This window comes from Cetorhinus maximus, chromosome 5 (assembly GCF_964194155.1).
Source record: "Cetorhinus maximus chromosome 5, sCetMax3.hap1.1, whole genome shotgun sequence".
Lineage (NCBI taxonomy): Eukaryota > Metazoa > Chordata > Chondrichthyes > Lamniformes > Cetorhinidae > Cetorhinus > Cetorhinus maximus.
The window spans coordinates 77130759-77154038 of record NC_135883.1 but is presented as its reverse complement, the minus strand read 5'-3'; the positions used below and the strand labels follow the sequence as shown (position 1 = coordinate 77154038).

General features: G+C 40.0%; 1 protein-coding gene across 4 annotated transcripts in view; it reads left to right on the top strand.

The window, feature by feature from the left end:
- The window catches only part of cd2ap (CD2-associated protein), a 241382-nt gene that overhangs the window by 207152 nt on the left and 10950 nt on the right, over positions 1-23280 (top strand). For all 4 annotated transcript variants that reach the window (XM_078542068.1, XM_078542067.1, XM_078542070.1 and 1 more), the window contains 4 exons: positions 5318-5454; positions 8188-8303; positions 11920-12018; positions 14292-14443. In XM_078542068.1, coding sequence (XP_078398194.1) covers positions 5318-5454; positions 8188-8303; positions 11920-12018; positions 14292-14443 — 504 coding nt within the window. The remainder of the gene's footprint in view (positions 1-5317; positions 5455-8187; positions 8304-11919; positions 12019-14291; positions 14444-23280) is intronic.

The window sequence follows — 23280 nt, the reverse complement described above, 5'->3', positions numbered from 1 at the left end:
GTATCGGTGCTTCCATAAATATTTCTGAGAGGAAATACAGTACTGCTAAGCTTATCTTCAAATATAGTTTTATCCACAGCCTTATTGATTTGGAGAGATGAATTATTGTTCAATCAAAGGCATAGGCCTAGTTCTTCCAGTTTCCGGATAGTCGGAGACTGGACATAGCCCTCCAATATAGGCTACGCCACCCTTCGGAAGCCCCAACGCAATGACTGTGTGGGAATTGCTTGGGAAGTTTGAAGTTCCGATAAGCATTTCCCCTGCTCCCCAGTGGGCTCCGAAAAGCCTGCAACACTGAGTTAGAGTTAGTGACTTAGAACAGTTCTGACTTAATTAGCAGAATAGTTACCCAGGAAATATTAGACAGATTAAAACCTTGTCTAACACTTGGGTAACTATACAACTGAACCCCCCATGCCTCCCCTTACAACCCAGTCACTCATACTGAGCCCCGCCTTCCCCACCCTGATCATCCGACTACTCCCCTTATCCTGACCTGACTCCCACTCCACCCCGGCTTGACCTGACCAGCCCCGACCCCCCACCGATAACCCCACTCCTCCCCACAACCCTCCAAACCGCAGGCTCCACCCCCCTTGACCTGACCCGACCTCACCACCCTACAAATCCTACCCTCTCACTCACCCTACCCCTTGCTTTTCAAAGAAGCTTTGGGACATTTAAACTCTTTACTTACATAACACGGCAGCTAGTGCTGTAAAAAGAGGATGTAGCTTCTGAGCAGATTCTCTCTGCTGCTTCCGCTGAGGATTCCTGTACTGAGTCAATTCTGCAGGATCCTCCATTGGAAGACTGCCCTGAAATATAAGAGGAAGGTAAGTGTGTATTTTTTAAATCTATTCAGTGTCGGAAATACGCGTTCCGGCCCTGAATGGAAGATTGGGCCATACGTTTGTCCAGTAGCGTTTGGTTATGTGGATATAAACTTGAGAATAAATTATTTAAAAAATACTGTAAATGATCTGCAACTTTCAGATTGTACTCAAACTGAAATACAATGAAATCTTGTTTAGCTCCCATAATTGAGACAAGCTTTCTCTTGCCTTCCCCCTCTACTGCAGTAGTTAGTAAAAATTGACAGGTAGGTTGAAAAGCCCCTCAATTAATTTCTACCACTAATTTCCCTAGCTCTTTCCACCTGCTTGCCTCAGCCTTCTCGAGCAACATTGCTCTCTCTCTCTCACTTCTGCCAGTTTAATCAGCTGGTGCAACAAATAGCTTTCCTGCCAGCTCATGGGTTCTCCCACATTCCAGCCTTCATCTCCAATTTATCACAGAAACAATTGAGTGAACCAAAAATGTCCTCTAACGCTGCTTCAGAGGGTGCAAATCGGACACTATGCAGGAAATGCATAACTCCTTGAACTAGAGCCGTGATTGATGTTAGTGTTTTTTTTTAAGCTCGTTCTGAATCAGGTTGCAGGTGGTATTTGACAGGGCAGTCTGCTTTGCCAAAAGGAAGACTTGCCTTGGGAACAAAAGACAATCCTGACAGCCCTAAACCCACTTAATCCCACACAAAACTCAGGTCTTCACCCTAACCATGCTGGGACCAGCATTCTGGTGAGTCATATAACTGGGGCGGTGGAGCGGCCTTTAAACTAAATAGTGGGGGGGAGAGGGAATCATGTGTGAGGGCGTATGGTAAGTTAAAGAAAAAGGACAAGGCAATATAGTAGGGTAGAGATATGGGTAATGATAACCAGAGTATTGCAGGAAGGGACAGGGCATACAAACTTAAGAATGTACCAGTAGATAAAGCTAGAGCTTGCAAGAATTAAAAAGACAGAATTAAAGGCTCTTTATCTGAATGCATGCAGCATACATAACCAAATGGATGAATTGATAGCACAAATAGGAATAAATATGTATGACCTGATAGCTATTTCAGAGATGTGGTTGTAAGTTCACCAAGGCTGCACCTAAATATTAAAGGGTATTTGATATTTCAGAAGGACAAGAAGCTAGGGAAATTTGATGGGGTAACTTTGTTAGTTGAGAATGACAGTGCAGTGTGAAGTGGGCCTTAGCTCAGAAGATCAATGAAAGGGATCAAAGGGTATGGGGAGAAAGCGGGAGCAGGCTATTGAGTTGGATGATCAGCCATGATCATAATGAATGGCGGAGCAGGCTCGAAGGGCCAAATGGCCTACTCCTGTTCCTTGTTTCTATGTTTCTATCAAGATGCAGAATCAGTTTGGGTAAGCATAAGAAATAGTAATGGTAAGAAATCCCTTGTAGAAGTAGTTTATAGGCCCCCTAACAGTAGCTACACTTGGACAGGGTATACAAGAAGAAATAATGGAGGCTTGTAAGAAAGCATCTTTATATAGATTGAATGAATCAGATTAGAAAGATGGCCTGGAAGATGAATTCATAGTGTTCTTGGGACAATTTCTAGTGCCAACCAGGGAGCAGGCTATTTTAGCCCTGGTAATATGCAATGAGACAGGATTAATTAATGACGTCATAGTAAAAGAGCCTCTAGGCAACAGTGATCATAATAGAATTTCACATTTAGTTTGAGAGTGAGAAGTGTGGGTCTGAGACTAGTGTCTTAAACTTAAGTAAAGGCAAATTACAAGGGCATGAAGACAGAGTTGGCTAAAGTGAGCTGGGAAAATGGGTTAAAAGGGTGGACAGTAGAGGAGCAGTGGTAGATATTTAAGGCGATATTTCATAACTCTTAGTAAAAATATATTTCATTGATAAGGAGATATTTATAACTCCCAACAAAGATATATTCCATTGATAAAGATTCTATGAGAAGGATGCACCATCAATGGCTAACTAAGGAAGTTAAGGATAGGATTAATTTGAAAGAAAAAGCATACAATGCTGTGAAGATTAGTGGGAAGTCAGAAGATTGGACAGATTTTAGGAACCAGCAAAGAATGACTTTAAAAAAGGGATAAATTAGAGTATGAGAGAAAGCTAGATAGAAATATTAAAAGATCGTAAGAGTTTAAGAGTAGCTTAGGTGAGCATTTGAGCCTTGGAGGATGATACTGGGAAATTAATAAAGGGAAACAATGAAATGGCAGAAGCGTTGAACGGGAAATTTGCCTGTCTTTACTGTAGGTGACACAAAATCCCAAGAATATTTGAAAATCAAGAGGTAATAGGGAGGGGGATGTCATGTGGTGCAGTTGTAGCATCCCAACTCTGGGGTAGAAGCTCCAGGTTCAAGCCCCATTTCAGGAGTTGATGGCCATGGAAGGTGCATTCATAATGTGGCCATACAGGTTGATCATCAGCTTGTAAATCCTTCCAATATGCCTGATGACAGACAATAGAGTGGGAGAGTTTCCTGGTCAACTATAATGCAAACAGCAATGGCAAGTCATTGCAGTACTTTGCCAAGCATAATCATGGACCAATTCAATGGGAGTCCATGGTCGCCAAACCCTCTCAGAGCATGGTACCTGAAGGGGGAGGAAAAGGGAGGAATGTCAAATAATATAACCATGAGAGAAAAGGTACCAATAAAACTATTAGAACTAAAGTCCCTTGGACCTGATGCCCCTGCACCCTAGGGGCTTAAAATAAATGGCTGCAGGAATAGTAGATACATTGCTTGTCATCTTCCAAAATTCCCTAGGTTCTGGAAAGCAGATTGGGAAATCACAAATGTGGCATGACTAGTCAAGAAAGGAGGGAGACAGAAGGTTGGAAACTATGGGCCAGTTTGCCTAACATCTGTTATTGGGAAAATGCTAAATAATTATTAAGGAGGTAATAGCAGGACATTAGAAAATCATAATACAATCAGGCAGATTGAACATTTTGTAAAAGGGAAATCTTGTTTGACTAATTTATTAGAGTTCTGTGAGGAAGTAAGAAGCAAGGGGATAAACGGGAACCTGTAGATGTGGTGTACTTGGATTTCCAAAAGGCATTCGATAAGGTACCACATCAAAGGTTACTGCACAAAATAAGAGCTCATGATGTAGGCAGCAACGTATTAGCATGGATAAAGGATTGATTAGCTAACAGGAAGCAGAGCAGGGATAAATAGTCATTTTTGGTTTGTCAAGCTGTAACTAGTGGAGTGCCAAAGGCTTTAACTATTTGCAATCTATAAAAATGACTTGGAAGGAGGGACTGAATGTAAGGTAGCTAAATTTGTTGATGACACAAAGGTAAGGAAGTAAGTTGTGATAACGGCATTAGAAGTCTCCAAAGGAATATAGATAGGTTAAGAGAGTAGGCAAGAAATTGGCAAATGGAGAATAATGTGGGAAAATGTGAACTTGTCCACTTTGGCCGGAAGAATAGAAAAGAAGAATATTATTTAAATGGAGAGAGGCTGCAGAATTCTACAGTACAGGGGGATCTGGGTATCCTGGTACATGAATCATGCAAAATTAGTGTGCAGGTACAACAGCTGATTAGGAAGGCAAAATGGACTGTTAGCATTTATTCCAAGGGGTGTCAAATATAAAAGTAGGGATGTTTTGCCGCAACTGTACAGAGCCTTAGTGAGACCACATCTGGAGTACTGTGTAGAGTTTTGGTCCCTAACTTAAAAAAGGATATAATTGTTTCAGAAGCTGTTCAGAGAAGGTTCACTCAACTGACTCCTTAGGTGAAGTAGTGACCTTAAGAGGAAAGGTTGAGCAGGTTCAGCCTGTAACCATTGAGGTTTAGAAGGATGAGAAGTGATCTTATTGAAACATATAAGATCCTGAGGGGACATGAAAGGGTAAAGAACTAGGGGTCACAGTTTAAAAATTAGGGGTCTCCCATTAAGGCTGAGACGAGGAAAATTTTGTCTGAGGGTCATTAGTTTGTGGTAATCTCTTTGCCCAGAGAGCAGGGAAGACTAGGTCATTGAATATATTAAAGGGCCAAGTTAGAAAGATTTTTTGATTGACCAGGGAGTCGAGGGTTATTGGGGGCAGACAGGAAAGTAGAGTTAAGGCCACAATCAGATCAGCCATGAATCTTATTCAATAGTGCAGCAATGTTGAAAGGCTGCATGGCCTACTTCTGTTCCAAATTATTGTGTTCTTATGTTAATCACATGGTTAATTGACAAATGATTTCAAAAGGAAATTAGATGGTCACTTGATAAGAGTGGGGGAATGAGACTTATTTTATTGCTCTACAGAGGGCTGGCATGGACTAAATGGGCCGAATAGCCACCTCCTGTGCCATAATGGCTCCATGTCTCCACTTGATTATAGCAATGGATAATCAAGCTTCTGCCATAGATGACTATACTCAACTATATGATATTTTAAACTATATGATAAACCATTTAACAATTTCTGCATTCTTGTTTTAATAGGACAAATGGAGAGGTGCCTTACAATCGACCAAAGTCAGACTTTGATTCAGCTGTGCTGAGACCAAAATCTGAGATACAGACATCGCTTAATCGACCAAAATCAGTAGAAGTTGCACCTGACAAAGTTCCTGAAATAGGTAAAGAATTCAGTAAAATTGAAGATAATAGATTTGGTTTGTGAAATTGTTTATCAGAATTAATGATTTGGGTACAGGTTCTGCTTTTCTTGAATGTTTCTGGACAAATCACAGTGTCCAGTTACAGTGGGTTTTCCTTGGTATGATCACTGAGAGCATAAATCCCTTATTGTGTTATCAAGTAGAATTGTGTACTTCAAAAATTCTTAGAAGGGTGCACTGTAAACTTGATTAATTTGTGCAGGTTAGTGCACTGGTTAGATATTTCCAAGCTTTGAATACTGAAATAACAATGTACTTTATCCAGTTATCCCTACGTCTTTCACAATTTATTTTATTTTGAAAGTGCTGCTATGATTTCTCACCTGGGTTTACACTCCTTGAAGATTGCTTTAGTACAATCATGCAAAATATTTTATTCCATCAAAATTCCTCAAATGTCTGATTATTTATAACTCATTTCTGGCCAGTGCTTCTGCTTAAATACATTTTAAATAGTTTCTCTTCTGTTGCTTTATTGAGCAGGCCCCTACTGTCAGAAATTTGCCATGGCTTCTTTCCCTGATTTTTGCTTTAAATTGCTTCTTGAATATTTAAAAGATCTATTGTGGTTTCATTTTTCCACTCACTTTTCTACCATCTTTGGCCTCCCACCCAAACTGTTGACTGTTTGGCTGTGGTTCTACCCAGGCCCTTCAGTATCTCTTCCAAGTATACTTCCATTGTTCACGAGCCATTGCAGTTTGTGTCAGTGGCCCGTTTGAGCATAGGAGGCATCACAACTGAGACTGATCTTTTTACTCAACATTTGTATCTGATAACTCCTAAAAATGTGGATAAAAAGCAGGCATTCTGGCTGATTTTCTGTTCCTTAATTTAGGAGTGCTTTATTCCAACTAATGCCCATGAAAGCTGATTGTAAAAGACTAATGCAGTCAACATCAAAAATTAGCCTAACCTTCTGTCAGTCACATTATATAACATTGGGCCTGGTCTCTGGAATTGATGTGCATGCCAAATAAAATAAACCAATGACTGCATTTTCCTCAGGATTATAATGAAAAGCATATGTGAATTAAAATGGGATTAGTATCAGTAGTAAGCACTAACTGTTCACCTGTGTTAAGTGCTAATCTTGATATTTTCATTTACTCAGCAATGAATTCCGGCTTTAAGATCTCCAACTCCCTCAACTGCAAAACCACATCCAAAGATGAATATATTACTCAGGACTTAAACTGATATTAATAAGAATAAAAATGGTTCAATCTTGAAGCAGAACCAGAGGAGTGACAGATGTGAATAGCAAGCAAGTTTTCATTGTTACAATCCCCAGAAAAGATTGATTAACTTTTTTTAAAGAGATATGGATTTCCCAGTGACCAACTCAAAAGATCGGACAACAAGATTTTGTTAAGATTTTTAGTGTAACAAACATAACTAAAATCAACATCAATTAAACATTACTTGTTAGGCAACTAACATATTCAATTACAGAACAGATATTCCTCTTCAAATTCTTGACACAGCAAAACACCCAATGCTGCGTTTATACATTAAGCTGTACACATGTATCTTAAGTTTAAAATCCAACCCCTCCCAATGTTAACAAGATCCCTTCTCTCTGCTTCGCCAAGATGAATCTTCCAGTGTCCTTTTAATAAAGTCCTCTTGCAACCATTTGAGCAAAATCGAATAGACTCCCCATTGCAAAATTCCCTCTGGGATTCTGTGGTGTCTAACTTTTCACAGTCCTTGTTTCCTTGAACATGCGTTCCGTCCTCATTAACCCTTTCCTTGGTGGTTAACCTAAAAGTAGTCTTTTACTTCTGCTTGGCAAAGCATCTGTTGTGGGTTCTCTTTTCACAATTACTTTGGTCTGACTGACTCTGAAAGTCTGTAAGACTGGAGCAGTAGTGGCCAGTTGCCTTTTCCTTTGTGTTCAGGTGTTCAACCTCGTGGCAGGCTTTGAATAAGTTTTGACTTGGGCCTCTGTCCCCATGGCCACTAGGCCACATGGACTTGTCGCCTTGCAGAGTTTAATACAACTTCACACCACCCCCCCCCAGTTCCAGGGCATTTTCTTTTACCTTAAATTAAAAGAGACAGTTTAAAAAATCTTATGACGTTATAAGACAAAACCATCTTATAAAGTCCAGCAGTCATAACATCGTTGATAGACTTTTCCCATCACGGGTTCCATAGATTGCAGAGATCACCCCTAGATTATAAACTGTTGACATCTGGTCACCATAGTAAAATTGGAAGTTAAAAAATCACTTTCTAAGGATGATTTTTTTTATGTAGAAGAAAGCAGCAAATTAAGAATCTGGATCTTTGGGGATGTGAAATTCTCTCTTAGATGTGGTCAATGATGCTGAATTCAAAATAATATATAGTGTACAAGGCAACAAAACTGTGACATTTATCAAATCCATTTGGCATGTGGATAAGGGTTCGTTTGAGACCTGTGCTTTTGATCCTTCCGATATAAAAATACTCTGTCTCCTCTTGAACTGGTTCTGCTTTCTCAGGGAAGAATATTTTATAAAATTTCAGATCTACATGGTCCAGGTGTTAGCATTCTATTACTGAATATTTACTCAATTTTTTTCATTTCGAAACCCTTTATGAAATTGACATTGTTGCATGTTTTCAGAACAATTTGTTATACTTTATGTTAGGATACTCTAATTGGGATTTGCGAAGGTTATTTATTTGTTTCTTTTGCAGACCTCATGAGCTTTGACTCTGTAGAATCTTCTGGTGAGAAACTCTCTCACCCTACAGCTAGCAGGCCAAGGATGCCAGGGAGAAGGCCGCCCAGCCTTTTTGTTGTTAGTCACCCGGTGAGTTATTTTGGCTTTTGTTTATAAACTGTAGCACAGGGGAATATTTTTGAATGCTATTTTGTGTACATATAATCAATACAACACCCCAGTAGCTCAGTGGGTGAAGACATTTTCTGTTGTGGCAATTAACTACAAAACTAAGGAGGTCTAAATTCACTTCCTGTTTCATACTAGGTTAACTAAGACAGCAGTGGGATCATAAAACTGGCCTCAGTGCCACTGGGCAAAGAGGAGGAAAAAGTAATGGCTCTTGTTCATTGCCAAACATTGGCTGTTAGTGTGAAGTGTTGGATTAAAGCATGATCAAGTTCAGCTGTGATACCTGACAGTTGAATAGTTTGTCAAATACTCTCAATCTACTTTTCATGCAAATAATGGCGCCAGAGATGGCATAGGATTGTAGGCATCTTTGGAACAAATACCAGGTCAGCAGCATCAAGAGAACCAGGGTCAAGGATGGGTGAAAAATTGAGTAAACGGTACTGGTACTGGTGGCTATGTTTCTGGGCCAAGTTGTGTAGTTTCAGGAGGCTGGGGGGTTGGAAAAAAGTCAGGAAGAGTGTGCTAATCCTGGACTAAGATCTGTATGAAAGAGTTCCCATCTAGCTTTGTACCTTCAGCAAACTTAGACAAAGAGACCGAGAGTAATGTATCTAAGTCGTTAATACAGATTGTAAATAGCTGAAGCCCGAAGACTGATCCTTGCAGCAGTCCACCAGTCATGGTCTCCTCATCCAAGTCATCAATATAGATTGTAAGTAGCTGAAGCCCAAGCACTGACTCTTGCTGCATTCCATTAGTCATAGCCCGCAAATTTCAAAATGCCCTGTTTATCCCTAACTCTCTGCTTCCTGTCCATTAACCAATCCTGTATTCATGTTAATATATTATCCCCAATCCATGAGCCCTTCAAAACAGAAAGTGCTGGAAAAACTCAGTAGGTCTGACAGCATCTGTGAAGGGGGAAAGAGAAGTTAGCATTTTGAATCCAACGTCACTCTTCTGCTTTTATTTCCATGCGCCCTTATCTTGTGCATTAAGGTTTATTGTGGCATCTTATTGAATATCTTTTGGAAATCCAAGTATGCTACATATTCTGGTTCTTCTTTATCTATCCTATATAGTGCCCAGTGCCCTGCTATGCCATTTTTAGCAATAGCTTCTAACATTTTCGCTATGACAGACATTTAAGCTAACTGGGCTCTAGTCTGCTTTCTGTCTCCCTCCGTTTTTGAATAATGGGGTTACATTTGCTATTTTCCGAACTAATGGGACTTTCCCCGAATCTAGGGAAGCTTAGAAAATTAAAACCTGTGCATCAACTATCTCACGAGTTACTTCCTCAGAAACTCTAATAAATTTGTCAAATATAATTTCCCTTTCATTAAACCATGTTGACTTTGTCTGATCATGCTGTTACGATTTTCTAAGTGCATGTGACTCCAGACCCACTGTAATGTGGTTAATTGCCCTCTGAAATAGCCTAGCAAGCTACTTAGTTGTTTTCATGAAGGTGCCTCAGCACTGCCTTCTCAAGGACAATTAGGGATGGGCAGTAAATGCTGAACTTGCCAACAATGCCCACATTCTATGAATAAATTACAAAGTGAAGTATTATGGCCAAGCCACTATTCTTCCTATGTTACCCAGAACAGTGAGTGCTAACAGCCTTTTTTTCTTGCTGCTGCCGCCATTGGAGTGTGGATGTTGCAGACAAACCTTGTTTATTGCCCATCTCTGGTCCCTTTGACAACTCAGTGCTCTTTCAGATGACATCATGTGCATCATTGCATTGTGTGGACTTGAATCATATGTAGAACAGACTGGGTGGATGGGTGACCTGTTCTCTTCTCTGAAGGGAATTTAATTGTTGTCCTTTCACCTAATGCCTACACATTTGCACATTCTAACATTTATTACTGGATACTCCATGTAGACCACGGATTCAGATTCAAATTTTCCTGACCAGGTTGGTTTATTGTCGCAAAACCAGTTAGTGCATTTGCCCTCAAAAGTCATTGGGAAATCACTAAAGAAACCTCTATCTGTGAAACTGTAATGACTCCAATACTGTTGGAAAATAGTTGTAAATAATTCAATTGATTCCTCCCACACTTTCCCTTTGCCCAGCCATATTTTGTTAATGAAAATATAGAAAAAAATCTTGTTAAAAATCTTGCCTAAATCATCTTGAGATTTTCTTGCTGTATTTTAAATCATCTGAATTTTGTAAACATCATCCAGTACTGAATGAGCAGAAATTTCCTCCAATTAAATATTAAGAAGATTGAAGCCATTGTCTTCAGTCTACATCATAAACTGTACTCCCCCCACCACCGATCCATCCGCCTCCCTGGCAATTTTCTGAGACTGAACCAGACTGTTTGCAACATGGGTGTCACATTTGATCTGGAGATGAGCTTTTAAACTGCATATCCACTGAGACGGCCTATTTCCACCTCTCGAATATGGCCTATCTCCAGCCCAACCTCAGCACTTCTGCTGAAATTCTCATACATGTTATCTTTAGACTTGACTATTTTAAAACACTCTTGGACTCTCCACATTCTACCCTCTGCAAATTTGAGGTCATCCAAAACTGCTGCACATGCCTGAACTTACACCAAATGCCATTCCCCTATCACCCCTGTGTTTGCTGACTTACATTACCTCCTGGTTAAATAATGTCTCTGTTTTAAAATTCTCTCACTTGTTTTCAATCCCTCCATGGCTGGACCCTTTTTATTTCTGGAATCTCCCCCAGCCCAACAACCCTCTGAGAAACCTGCCTTCCTCTAATTCCGGCCTCTTGAGTATTGCTGGTTTTAATTGCTCGATTGGTGGTCATGCTTTCTGCTGCTTAGGTCCTAAGCTCTGGAATTCTCTCCGTAAACCGCAACATCTCCCTACTTTTAAGACAATTCTTAAAACATACCTCTCTGACCTTTGGTCATCTGCCCTGATATCTCCTCATGTGGTTCAGTGTCATATTGTGTTTTATATTACCTCTATGAAGCACTTTGGATCATTTTATTTGTGTGAAAGACATCGTATAAATTCAAGGCAAAATATGTATCCTAAAAAAAGATTATTTTAATACTGAAAACATTCTTCTCTGCTGATTAATGCCAATGAGAGTCATCTTGAACCTTTTGAATATCCAATTCACAGCTCTGCAAAAATGTCAAACAACAATTATATGGTTTACACTAGTACTATTTGTATCAGACCTAAGTATGGTTTTCCATTGTTTGCTTAATAAATTCACAGAAGTAACTAATACTATGTATTTCCAGGTAGATCAATCCATTTTGCATGCATTAAATTTAAGATTGCAATCTAATATGAAATTGTCGTTTCAATGTACTGTTGAGCAGTTTGTTTGGAGATATACAGGAACTAATCTTCGTTTTAGTAGAAGGAAAATATATTTTTTGCAGATAACCTGCATAACTGAAAAGACAAAATTCATATTTTTATGTTTAAGTATAAGGTTGTTTAGCATTGAGAAGCAATGCAGACTGCAGTATAGTGTACTGGTAGCGGTGTTTAACTTCTCTTTCTCAAATAGATTCCATAAGATTTTAAACAAAAATAATCCCCTGCTTTTCAGTCTTTGGGTGAGAGTCATTTAGACAAAAGTTCTAAAATGATCAAAGAAGAAGAAGAAGAAGAAACTGCCAAACCAAAGCCTTCTGATATTGTTAAAAAGGTATGGTTTGTTCAATAAACTTGTACGTATTTGATCGAACAGCTTTGTGATTCCGTGTAAATAGTGGACTGATTGCAGATTTCCTTGGTTTATTTAGTATTGCAGATTTCCCTGCGGAGAAGCAATTTGTTATTTAAAATAATTTCAAATTTCTAAAACAATGAGATTGGACTTGAAACTAAAATATAGATTTGGGGGTATAAAAATTTCAATAATGTGTACAGTACATAAACTGTTGCAAGTCATAAGTGAGCTCTTACATTCCCTTACCTTGATTTTTTTCCTTTTATTTACGTGCCCCATTTACATCTCCTGTTCTCCTGAGGATACCTGTGAGCTATCATATGGTTCAACTTCTGCAAGGAGTATTTTGAACCCATGGAGCGGAATCGTCCCAGATTTACACTAAGTGCATTAGCAGGCGGGTAAAATGACATTTTACCCGCTGGCTGTGATGGTGGGTTTTCACACCATATCATCCCAAACCTGCTGCATTACTTATGCGTTCCTGGGAAACATGCCGTTTCCATGGCGGGCGGGCAAACTCTCATTCGCCTGCCATGCCATCACTTCGCCACTTCATCACACTGGGCACGATATTTAAAGTCCAGCCACACGCACACATTAGTGCTTCCAGCCCACAACTACTGCAATGAAGATGCCCACGGAAGGCAAAAGGACTGCAGCACCCAGGTTTAATGACACGTCATTAAAATGCCATTTGGACGCTGTGGAGGCCCGTCATGACGTCCTCTACCCCTGCTCTGGCTGCAGGACGGGCAGCAGCATCACCAATCCAGCATGGCGGGCGGTGGCAGTGGTGATCAGTGCCAATGCTGCACAGAAAATTGGCCATCCAATGCAGATAAAGGATGAATGATCTCATCCGTGCAGTCAGGGTAAGGCAACCATTTCATCACTCTAAACCCGCACAGTCAAGCCCTTCACACATCCGCTGGCATCTCACTCACTGCCAGCTCAAGGAATATCACCACCCTTTCTCTTTCACATACCCTCACATCTCCATCAGGCCTCATCTCCTGTGGAGACTGCCCCCTCAGCCCTCACCATCTTGATGCCATTTGCAGAGATCAACATGTGCCCTCCACACGCACGTTGGGATACCTCCCTTCCCCAGTACAGCTCTCGTCCTGCAATCCCTTCACTTGCCTGAGGCCACTTCTCCCCCTTCCCCAAGCAAGACCTTGCCCTGTAGCCATTGAAAAGCCACCAACATATGGCTGATCTGGTAGATAGAGACCTACCCTTGAGTGCTCCTATAAGTGATGTGGTGCTGTCTGTGAAGCCTGGCACTGATGACTGCGAGTGCTGACTGAAGCAAGGTTGGCAAACAAACCTTGAAGTCCCGAGTGAAGTGCAGCCTGCCAGGTGCACGTCGCTTATGTGCTGTTGTGAAACACGTCAGGGTGTTTTCCTGCCGACGAGGGCGGATGACCCAGCAGTGGGTGGGGGAACAATTCCGGTGGGCTGGCTTTATAATGATATGCTGATGTATTACAATGAGATTCCCAACGTCCAATGGCCATTGGTGGGCTAAGCAGACAATCGCAAACTGGTTTCACGCTGTCTTGAAACCGATTACGCCGTATTGTCCACTCACAACACTGAGCACACCCGAAACCAGCGGGCAAGGAAAGCCCGGCCAATGGTTTGGAACCACGTAAGAGTTCTTCAGGGACAGTATTCTACTTTCCTTTACTTCTTGTTTCCTCATAGCACTGAGCTGAGTTTAGAAATTTAACTGTGTAGATTCAAATTGCATCTTCTCAGAATCTTTCACATGCCATGAAATAATCAGGACATAGCTCACCGTTTTTCTACTCAAAGTATTTCCTATCATTTTCATATCATTTAAAGCACTTTGACACCTCGTGTCATCTAATGGCCATAGCATTGATGAGTTACAAAAGGCGCACCATTTAAGCACCATTACTAGGGGCAAAGTCCAATTAATGGACCCTTCCAGGAACCAGGATTTATGGACAGACGTATTGTAAATGCTCAACTTAGCCTTACGGTGTGCTTCATATTTTGGCATCACATTCAAATTTATTTGGGATCTCATGACCCAGAATTGCTGAAAAATTATTTAGGGATCTATAGAGTGCTCTTCAAAGTTGTCAAAAATGAAGGAAGGTTCATGCCGTTTGTGATTTGAAAAAAGAATGATCCATATAAACAGTGGAATTTATATTAAGTGTTTGGATATGTTTAGGACAGATAAGTGATAACTTTATTTTTCACTACTTTAGCCATCGTTCAAGCAGAATACTGGGATAATCAATGTTGCAGAGACAAAAAATACAACTGAAATTGATAATAGGAACAGAACTACAATAGAAGATCTTAAGGCACAATTGACTGACCTGATGACTTTTGTTGAGAGACTGAAGACTCAGCACAAGTAATATGACTTTTGTATTTATTAGAAGTATTTTTGAAAAAAGCAAACAGAATTTCTTCACAATCATTGTGTGTTTCAGACTGACAAATGAAGGAATGGCACATTGTCTTTTTATTTTTTGCCAAATTTACAGCAGTGACAAGTTTCACTTTTACTTGTAATTCCCTCTACTAGCTTGCAATGCATTTAAGTAAGTTTTGAAATCAGTAGTATCCACGTATGTGCTGTCTTTTTCCTTTATTTATTGTTTTTGACATTTTTTCACCCTTTTTAGCAATTTTTTCCAACATACCTGTTTCCTTTTTTATTGGATGGTTTAATTTAGTATGATACCATTTTTATTCATTGTACTTTTTGATGCCCTTTTACTGCCATTCTGGTGAATCTTTTCTACAATTTCTACAAATTGTTTTATTTGTCTGGTTTATATTTTTTCACTTATCATTTGCGTCATCTTCCTGTTCGTTTGTAGGAATCATGTGTTCCGGGTGCATAGGGTAAACAGGTAACCAAGGACTTTTCCTTGTTGTTGCTATCATAGAACTTTAGAATGGTTACAGTACAGAAGGCGGCCATTTAGTCCATCATGTCTGTGCTGGCTCTCTGAAGGAGCAATTCACCTATAGCCACTCGCCTGCCTCCTGCCCATAGTCCTGCACATTCTTCCTTTTCAGATAATAATCAAATTCCCTCTTGAATGCATCAATTGAACCTGCCTCCGTCATACACTCAGGCAGTGCATTCCAGATACTAACCACTCGTTGCATGAGAGAGTTTTTCCTCAAGTCACAATTGCTTCTTTTGCCAGTTAGCTTAAATCTGTATCCCCTGGTTCTCGATCCTTCCACCAATTCTAACAGTTTCTCCCTATCTACTCTGTCCAGACTCCTTATGATTTTGAATACCTCTATCAAACCTCCTCGCCACCTTCTCTTTTCCAGGGAAAACAGTACCAATTCTCCAATCTATCTACATAACTGAAGTTCCTCATCCCGGAACCATTCTTGTGAATCTTTTCTACAGTCTCTAAGACCTTCACGTCCTTCCTAAAGTGTGGTGCCCAAAACTGGACGTCATACACCAGTTGAGGCTTAACTAGTATTTTATACGGATTTAACATAATTTCCTAATTTTTGTACTCAATGCCCTTAATGATATAGCCCAGGGTGCCATATGTTTTATTAACTGCACTCTAAACCTGTCCTGCCATCCTCAATGATTTATGCACATACACACCTACTTCCTCGCTCCAGCATCCTCTTTAGAATTGTACCCTTCGTTTTGTATTGTTTCTCTGCGTTCTTCCTACCAAAATGAATCACTTCACACTTCTGTTCATTACATTTCCCCTGCCACTTGCCTGTCAATTCTACCAATCTGTCTTTATCTTTATAAAGTTCTACACTATCCTCCTCACAGTTCACAATTCTTCCACAATTTGTATCATCTGCAAACTTTGAAATGTGTGCCCTGTACTCCAAGGTCTAGGTAATTGATATATATCAGGAAGAGCAGTGGTCTTAACACAGACTCCTGGGGAACTCCACTATAAACCTTTCTCCAGTCTGAAAAATAAACAGAGTTATAGAGTTATACAGCACAGAAACAGGTCCTTCGGCCATCGTGTCCATGCCGGCCATCAAGCACCTATCTATTTTCCAGCATTTGGCCCGTAGCCCTGTATGCTATGGCGTTTCAAATGCTCATCTAAATACTACTAAAATGTTGTGAGGGTTCCTGCCTCTACCACCCCGTCAGTGTGTTCTAGATTCCAACCAGCCTCTGGGTGAAAACATTTTTCCTCAAATCCCCTCTAAACCTCCTGCCCCTTACCTTAAATCTATGCCCCCTGGTTATTGACACCTCTGCTAAGGGGAAACATTTCTTCTTATCTATACCCCTCATAATTTTGTATACCTCTATCAGGTCCCCTCTCAGCCTTCTCTGCTCTAAGGAAAACAACCCTAGCCTATCCAGTCTCTCTTCATAGCTGAAACGCTCCAGCCCAGGCAACATCCTGATGAATCTCCGCTGCACCCTCTCCAGTGCAATCACATTCTTCCTATAGTGTGGTGACCAGAACTGCACACAGTACTCCAGCTGTAGCCTAACTAGCATTTTATACAGCTCCAACATAACCTCCTTGCTCTTATATTCTATGCCTCGGCTAATAAAGGCAAGTATCCCACATGCCTTCTTAACCATCTTATCTACATGTGCTGCTGCCTTCAGGGATCTATGGATATGAACACCAAGGTCCCTCTGACCCTCTGTACTTCCTAGGGTCCTACCATTCATTGTGTATTCCTTTGCCATGTTAATCCTCCCAAAATGCATCACTTCACACTTCTCAGGATTAAATTGCATTTGCCACTGCTCTGCCCATCTTACCAGCCCATCTATATTGTCCTGTAATCTAAGGCTTTGCTCCTCACTAACTACGACACCACCAACTTTTGTGTCATCTGCGAACTTACTGATCATATCTCCTATATTCACATCTAAATCACTAATGTACACTACAAGCAGCAAGGGCCCCAGCACCGATCCCTGCGGTACACTGCTTGTCACAGGCTACCAATCGCAAAAACAACCTTCAAACATCATCCTCTGCCTCCTGCCACTAAGCCAGTTTTGGATCCAGTTTGCAAATTGCCCTGGATCCCATGGGCTCTTACCACCTTGACCATTCTCCCATGTGGGACCTTGTCAAAAACCTTACTGAAGTCAGTGTAGACTACATCAATTGCACTACCCTCATCTACACAACTAGTCACCTCCTCTCAAAATTCAATCAAATTTGTTAGCCATGATCTCTCCCTGACAAAGCCATGCTGACTATCCCTGATTAATTCCTGCCTCTCCAAGTGGATATTAATCCTGTCCCTCAGGATTTTTTCTAATAGTTTCCCTATCACGGATGTTAGACTCACTGGCGTGTAATTATCTGGTTTATCCCTACTACCCTTCTTGAATAATGGTACCACATTCGCTGTCACTCAGCCAATTTTGTATCCATGTTGCTACTGACCTTTTATTCCATGAGGTATAACTTTGCTCACAAGTCTGTTGTGCGGCACTCTATCAAATGCCGTTTGGAAGCCCGTGTACACCGCATCAACAGCATTACCCTCATCAATCTCTGTTACTTCATCAAAAAACTGAAGCAAGTTGGTTAAACACAGTTTGCCCTTTACAAATCCAGGCTGGCTTTCCTTAATTAATCCACATTTGCCCAAGTGACTATAAATTTTGTTCCAAATGATCATTTCTAGAATCTTCCCCACCATCAAGGTTAAACTGTAGTTGCTGCACTTATCATTACACTCTTTTTTGAACAAGGGTGTAACATTTGCAATTTGCCAGTCCTCTGGCACCATCCCAGAGTCTGAGAAAGATTGGAAAATTATGGCCAGTGCGTCTGCAATTTTCACTCTTGCTTCCTTTAGTATCCTTGGATGCATCTTATCTGGTCCTGGTGCCTTATCAACTTTAAGACAGCCTATTCAATACCACCACCTTACCTATTTTAAACCCTTCACATGTCTGAGCTATCTCTTCTTTCACTATGACCTGTGTAGCAGCATCTTCCTTGGTAAAGACAGATGCAAAATATTCATGAAATACATCAGCCATGCCCCTTCCATACATGAATCCCCCTTTTTGGCCCCTAATGGTTCCCACTGCTCTGAACCATGCTTTCACTATATATATCTCATGTAAGACTTCCGGATTCCCTTTTATGTTAGCTGCCAGTCTTTTCTCATACACTCTTTTTTTCCAATTCCGTTCTGAACCTTTTATATTCAGCCTGGTTCTCAGTTGTATTATCCATCTGATATCTGTTATAAGCATACTTTTTCTTCTCATCTTAATCCTTATCTCTTCTATCATCCAGGGAGCTCTGGATTTGTTTGCCCTTTGTGGGAATATACCTTGACTGTACTTGGAACTATCTCTTCTTTAAAGGCAGCCCATTGTTGAGTTAGTCTTGTCTGTTAACATTTGATTCCAATTTATCTGGGTCAAATCCACTCTATCCCCATTGAAGTTGGCTTTCCCCCATTTATTTTTTCTTACTCTAGATTGTTCCTTGTCCTTTCCTAGAGACAACCTAGTCCTTATGATACAATGATCACTTCCCTAAATGTTCCCCTAATGATACATGATCCATTTGGCCCACTTCATTCCCAAGAACCAGGTCAAACAATGCCACCTTTCTCATTGGACTAGAAACATACTGCTGTAGAAAATTCTCTTCAACACACTTTAGGAGCTCTTGCCCCTCTCTGCTCTTTGCACTGCTATGATCCCAGTCTATATTCATGCACCTCTCTGTAACTTCCTTGCAAATGTATTCCTCTACATCTTTCCCAATAGTTGATGGCCTATAGATGACACTGAGAAATGTAACTGCACCTTTTTCTTTTGCTCTAGCCAAATAGATTTTGTCCTTGGCCCCTCTGGGACATTCTCTCTCTCTAACACTGCAATTTTCTCTTTAATCAATATGGCGACCCTTCCCCCTTTCCTATCTTCCCTGAACACATTGTATCCAGGAATATTTAATACCCAGCCCTGTCCTCCTTTGAGCTAGGCCTCCATTATCACCACAACGTCGTGTTTCCACATGGAAATCTACACTTGTAACTCGCCAAACATATTTACCACACTCCTTGCATTCACATACATGCACAATAATCCAAATTTAGAGTTTATGACCTTTCTTCTTACATTGAACGCCCCTATTACCCTACTATTTCTTCTTCTGGTGTGACCTATCTCCCCCAGTACTCGGTGCATCATGGTCTTCCTGTTTGGTGGTTCCCGCATCCCTTGCCAAGTTGGTTTAAATCCTCGGCTCAAGCGTCATTAGTTGACATTAGGTTAGGAAGTGATTAAGTTTAAATCGTAGTTGATTCTGCTTTCCTTGGTTCTGTAATGTTACAATCCAGAAAGCTAGGTGGTGAAGGATAGAACTAGACCAATCTTTATACACTTTTATAATTACATTACAAATATGTGCCCAGAAGCCATTTTCAGTCGGTTCCTTTTTGTGCTAGTGTCCACCACCAGAGACAGTTAAATACAATTAATAAATATTTGGCATGTAACACCATGCTCTTATTGTCATGTATCCCTGCCCATTGGAGCTGGAGAAATCAACACTGCTGCTGTATAAATAAATCAGTGTATATGAAAATCAATTTCTCAACAAATTAAGAACTGTTGACATTTTAAATCTTTATAATTTTTAAATTTATATTTTACTTTGAAACCTGATTGTTTTAAAGACACCTGAACTTAGTAACTCAGCTTGAGAAAGTTAACTCACAATGTTTGAGCTGATGTTTTACTTTAAGATTAACAGAGCAGTGGGGAAGAACAGTAAATAATCACACAGATTACAGAAATAAATACTAGCGTATATATTTTCTTATCAAATATTAGTTCACCAAAGATTACTGTGTTATACACTTTTATCTTTATATATGTACAGCAAAAATTACCACTACACTCCAAAAATAATTTCCTGTTTCTGTTCTTTCCCTAATTCTCATCATTTTTTATTGGTTCCCAGGAACTTGCTGTATTTATTACCCATCTGTTATGACCACAGCAGATGTTAATTGCTGCGCAAACTAAATCCCAGACAGGAACTTCTGTATTCTGTATATTTTGTGTTCTGAAAACAAGAAGAAAACACATTGATCTCAGCAGCAAGAAGTCTAGTAACTTGTTTGGGATTTTAAAAATTATAAGTAAAAGTTTTATTAACAAGAATAAAAGAAAACATAAACACACAAGATTATAGTTGCATAGTTAAAATTAGTGTCTCAAAACATTCCCCTAAAAAGACTCTCTACTTGATCAGACCCACAAGTAAACACCTTCCAGGCAATATTCCCTTATTATTGGATTTTTATAGTTAAACGTCTATATTACCCAAGGCAAACTGCTTTAGTTTTAATAGAGGCATGCCACATGACCTCTTAAGCTCACTCCCAATCTGCTGTGGAAATCCAAAACTTCAGAACAAGACTGCTTGTTGCGGCCCAAGACTTTACTGGATGGCTGATTCAAACTGCATCTTCTCCCAGCCTAGAGCTGTTTCCAGGAGATCTTCCCCACACAGCCAACAGCTATAGTTAACAGCTAACAACCACCAATTCTAGCTACTTTAAGCTTTCCAAAGTAACTCTAAAATACCTTTCTTCCCCCCCCCCCCCCCTCCCCCCCACCCACCAACCCATTATCTCAACCCTTTCAAATATGAAATCATTCATGTTTTTATTTTGTCTCTGCTTTTGGGTCAATAAAATGTAATATTCCCTTTTCTGTTTATCTATGGATCATGAGATGCAAACATGTTTCTTGTCACCTCTGACTTCCCTCTGATATTCAGACAAACTCAACTTATCTAAAAATGCAAATATTAGATCCAACCTATTCATTTGTACCTCTATCCTTTCATGTTTTAAACCTCCCAGACAATGTATTTTAGTAACTTTTCCACAGCTTAATTAAATAATTTACACACAGACACTCAGCCTTCTTCATAGAATAACGCACTATTTTCCAAAAATATTAAAAATAACATCCATCGTCACACATCCTAGCTGCCCTGAGGAGTTGTTAGCAGCATTCTCCTTAGATGCACGTTATTTACTACAGATGAGGCAAGCAAGTTTTGAGGCTTTCAAACAAAAAATTCAGCTACCTCGGAGCCATTCAAACGTTTCTATTACTGCACTAGGGCAGAGGTTACAGTTGCAAATGCTGTTACGCTCTCTGAAAGTTCATTTGATGCAGAAGAAATTCAAAATTTTGCATCCAAAGTTCTTGTGATTTTCTTGGGATGTTTGACCAAGAGGAAGAATCAAGATATATAGCAAATTCCTGAGTTTTATATATATATATATATATATATATATATATATATCTCTCTCTCTCTCTCTACAGAGCAAATATTTCACGGTCCACCCAAACACTCCAAATACTTATTAACTTTCCCTACTACTTTCAAACTTTTGTGTACATACGCCCTCAGGTCCCTCTGCTCCTGTGCCCCCTTTAGAATTGTATCCTTTATTGCCTCTTCCTTCTTCCCACCATAATGAATCACTTCACACTCCTCTACATTAAGTTTCATCTGCCACATATCTGCCCATTCCACCAGTCTGCCTATGTCCTCTTGAAGTCTATTACTATCCTCCTCAGTTCATATGTGCAAGGTGTGTCCTCTGTAAACTTTGAAATTGTGCCTGCACACCTAAGCCCAGGTTATTAAAATAGATCAAGAAAAGCAGTGGTCCTAGTACTGACCCCTGGAGGGAAACACCACTGTATGCCTTCCTCCAGTCCAAAAAACAGCCATTTGCCACAATCCTGTTTCCTGTCACTCGGCCAACTTTTAATCCATGCTGCCACCGTCCCTTTTGTTCCATGGACTTCAACTTGGCTGACAAGCTTACTATGTGACGCTTTATCAAATACCTTTCAGAAATCCATGTAGACCGCATCAACCCAATTACCCTCATCAATCTTTTCTATTACCTCATCAAAAACTCAAAAAAGTTAGTTAAACATGATTTGCCTTTAACAGATCCATGTTGGCTTTCCTTAAGTAATCCATAATTCTCCCAAGCGACTGTTAAATTTGTCCCAGATTATCATTTCTAAAAGCTTTCCCGCCATCAAGGTTAAACCAACTGGCCTATAGTTGGGTTTACCAACATTTGAAATTCGCCATCCTATGGCACTACCCCTGTACCTAAGGAAGATTGGAAGATTATTCTGTGTTGCCACCCTTACTTTTGTTTGTACCCTCAGATGCATCTTCTTCACTCTTGGTGACTTGCCAACTTTTCTGATACTTCTTTACCAATTTTTAATTGATCCAGCTTCTTAACTACCTCCTCTTTCTCTATGACTTGGGCAGCATTTTCTTCAGAAAAATTCCTCATTTAGTACTTTAGTCATGTCCTCTGCTTCCATGAATAAATCCCTAATCAGACCCAGCATTGCTTTAACCACTCTTTTACTACTTATATGCATACAGAAGACTTTGGGATTCCCTTTTTATGTTGTTGCCAGTCTTTTCTCATACTCTCTCTTTGTTTCTCTTATTACTTTCTTCACTTAAGTTCAGGACGTTCTGTATTTAGCCTGGTTCTCCCTTGTATTATCACACACACCTTTCTTCTGCTTGATCTAATTCTTCATCTCTGTTGTCATCCAAGAAGCTCTGGCTTAGTTTGTCCTATCCTTACCCCTCGTGGGAGTGTATGTTGACTGTATCCAAACCATCTCCTTTTTAAAGACAGCCCATTTTTCAATCTCAGTTTTGCCTGCCAGTCTTTTATCCCAATTTACGTGGGCCAAATCCATTCTCGTCCTCTCACAATTAATTATTTTCTTTTTGGATTGCTCCTTGTCCATTTCCATACCAATGCATTAAAAAAATCATTATAAGATCAGACAAAATCAATATGTTTTTACAATGGAAACCGTGTTTGAGAAATTTATTAGTCTTTTGAGGATGTAACTCATAAGGGGAAACTATAGATGTAGTATACTTGTATTTTCAAGAGGCATTTGATAAGGTGTCACGCAAAAGGTTAATGCACAAGATAAGGACTCATGGAGCTAGAGGCAATATATTAGCAAGGATAGAGGATTGCTTAATGGACACAGCAGAGAGTAGGGATAAAAGGAAGCATTTTCAAGTTGAGAGACTGACTAGTGCAATGCTGCAAGGATCACTACTAGGCTATTTACAAGACATATTAATGGCTTAGATGAAGAGAACGAAAGTAATGTATCTAAATTTGCTG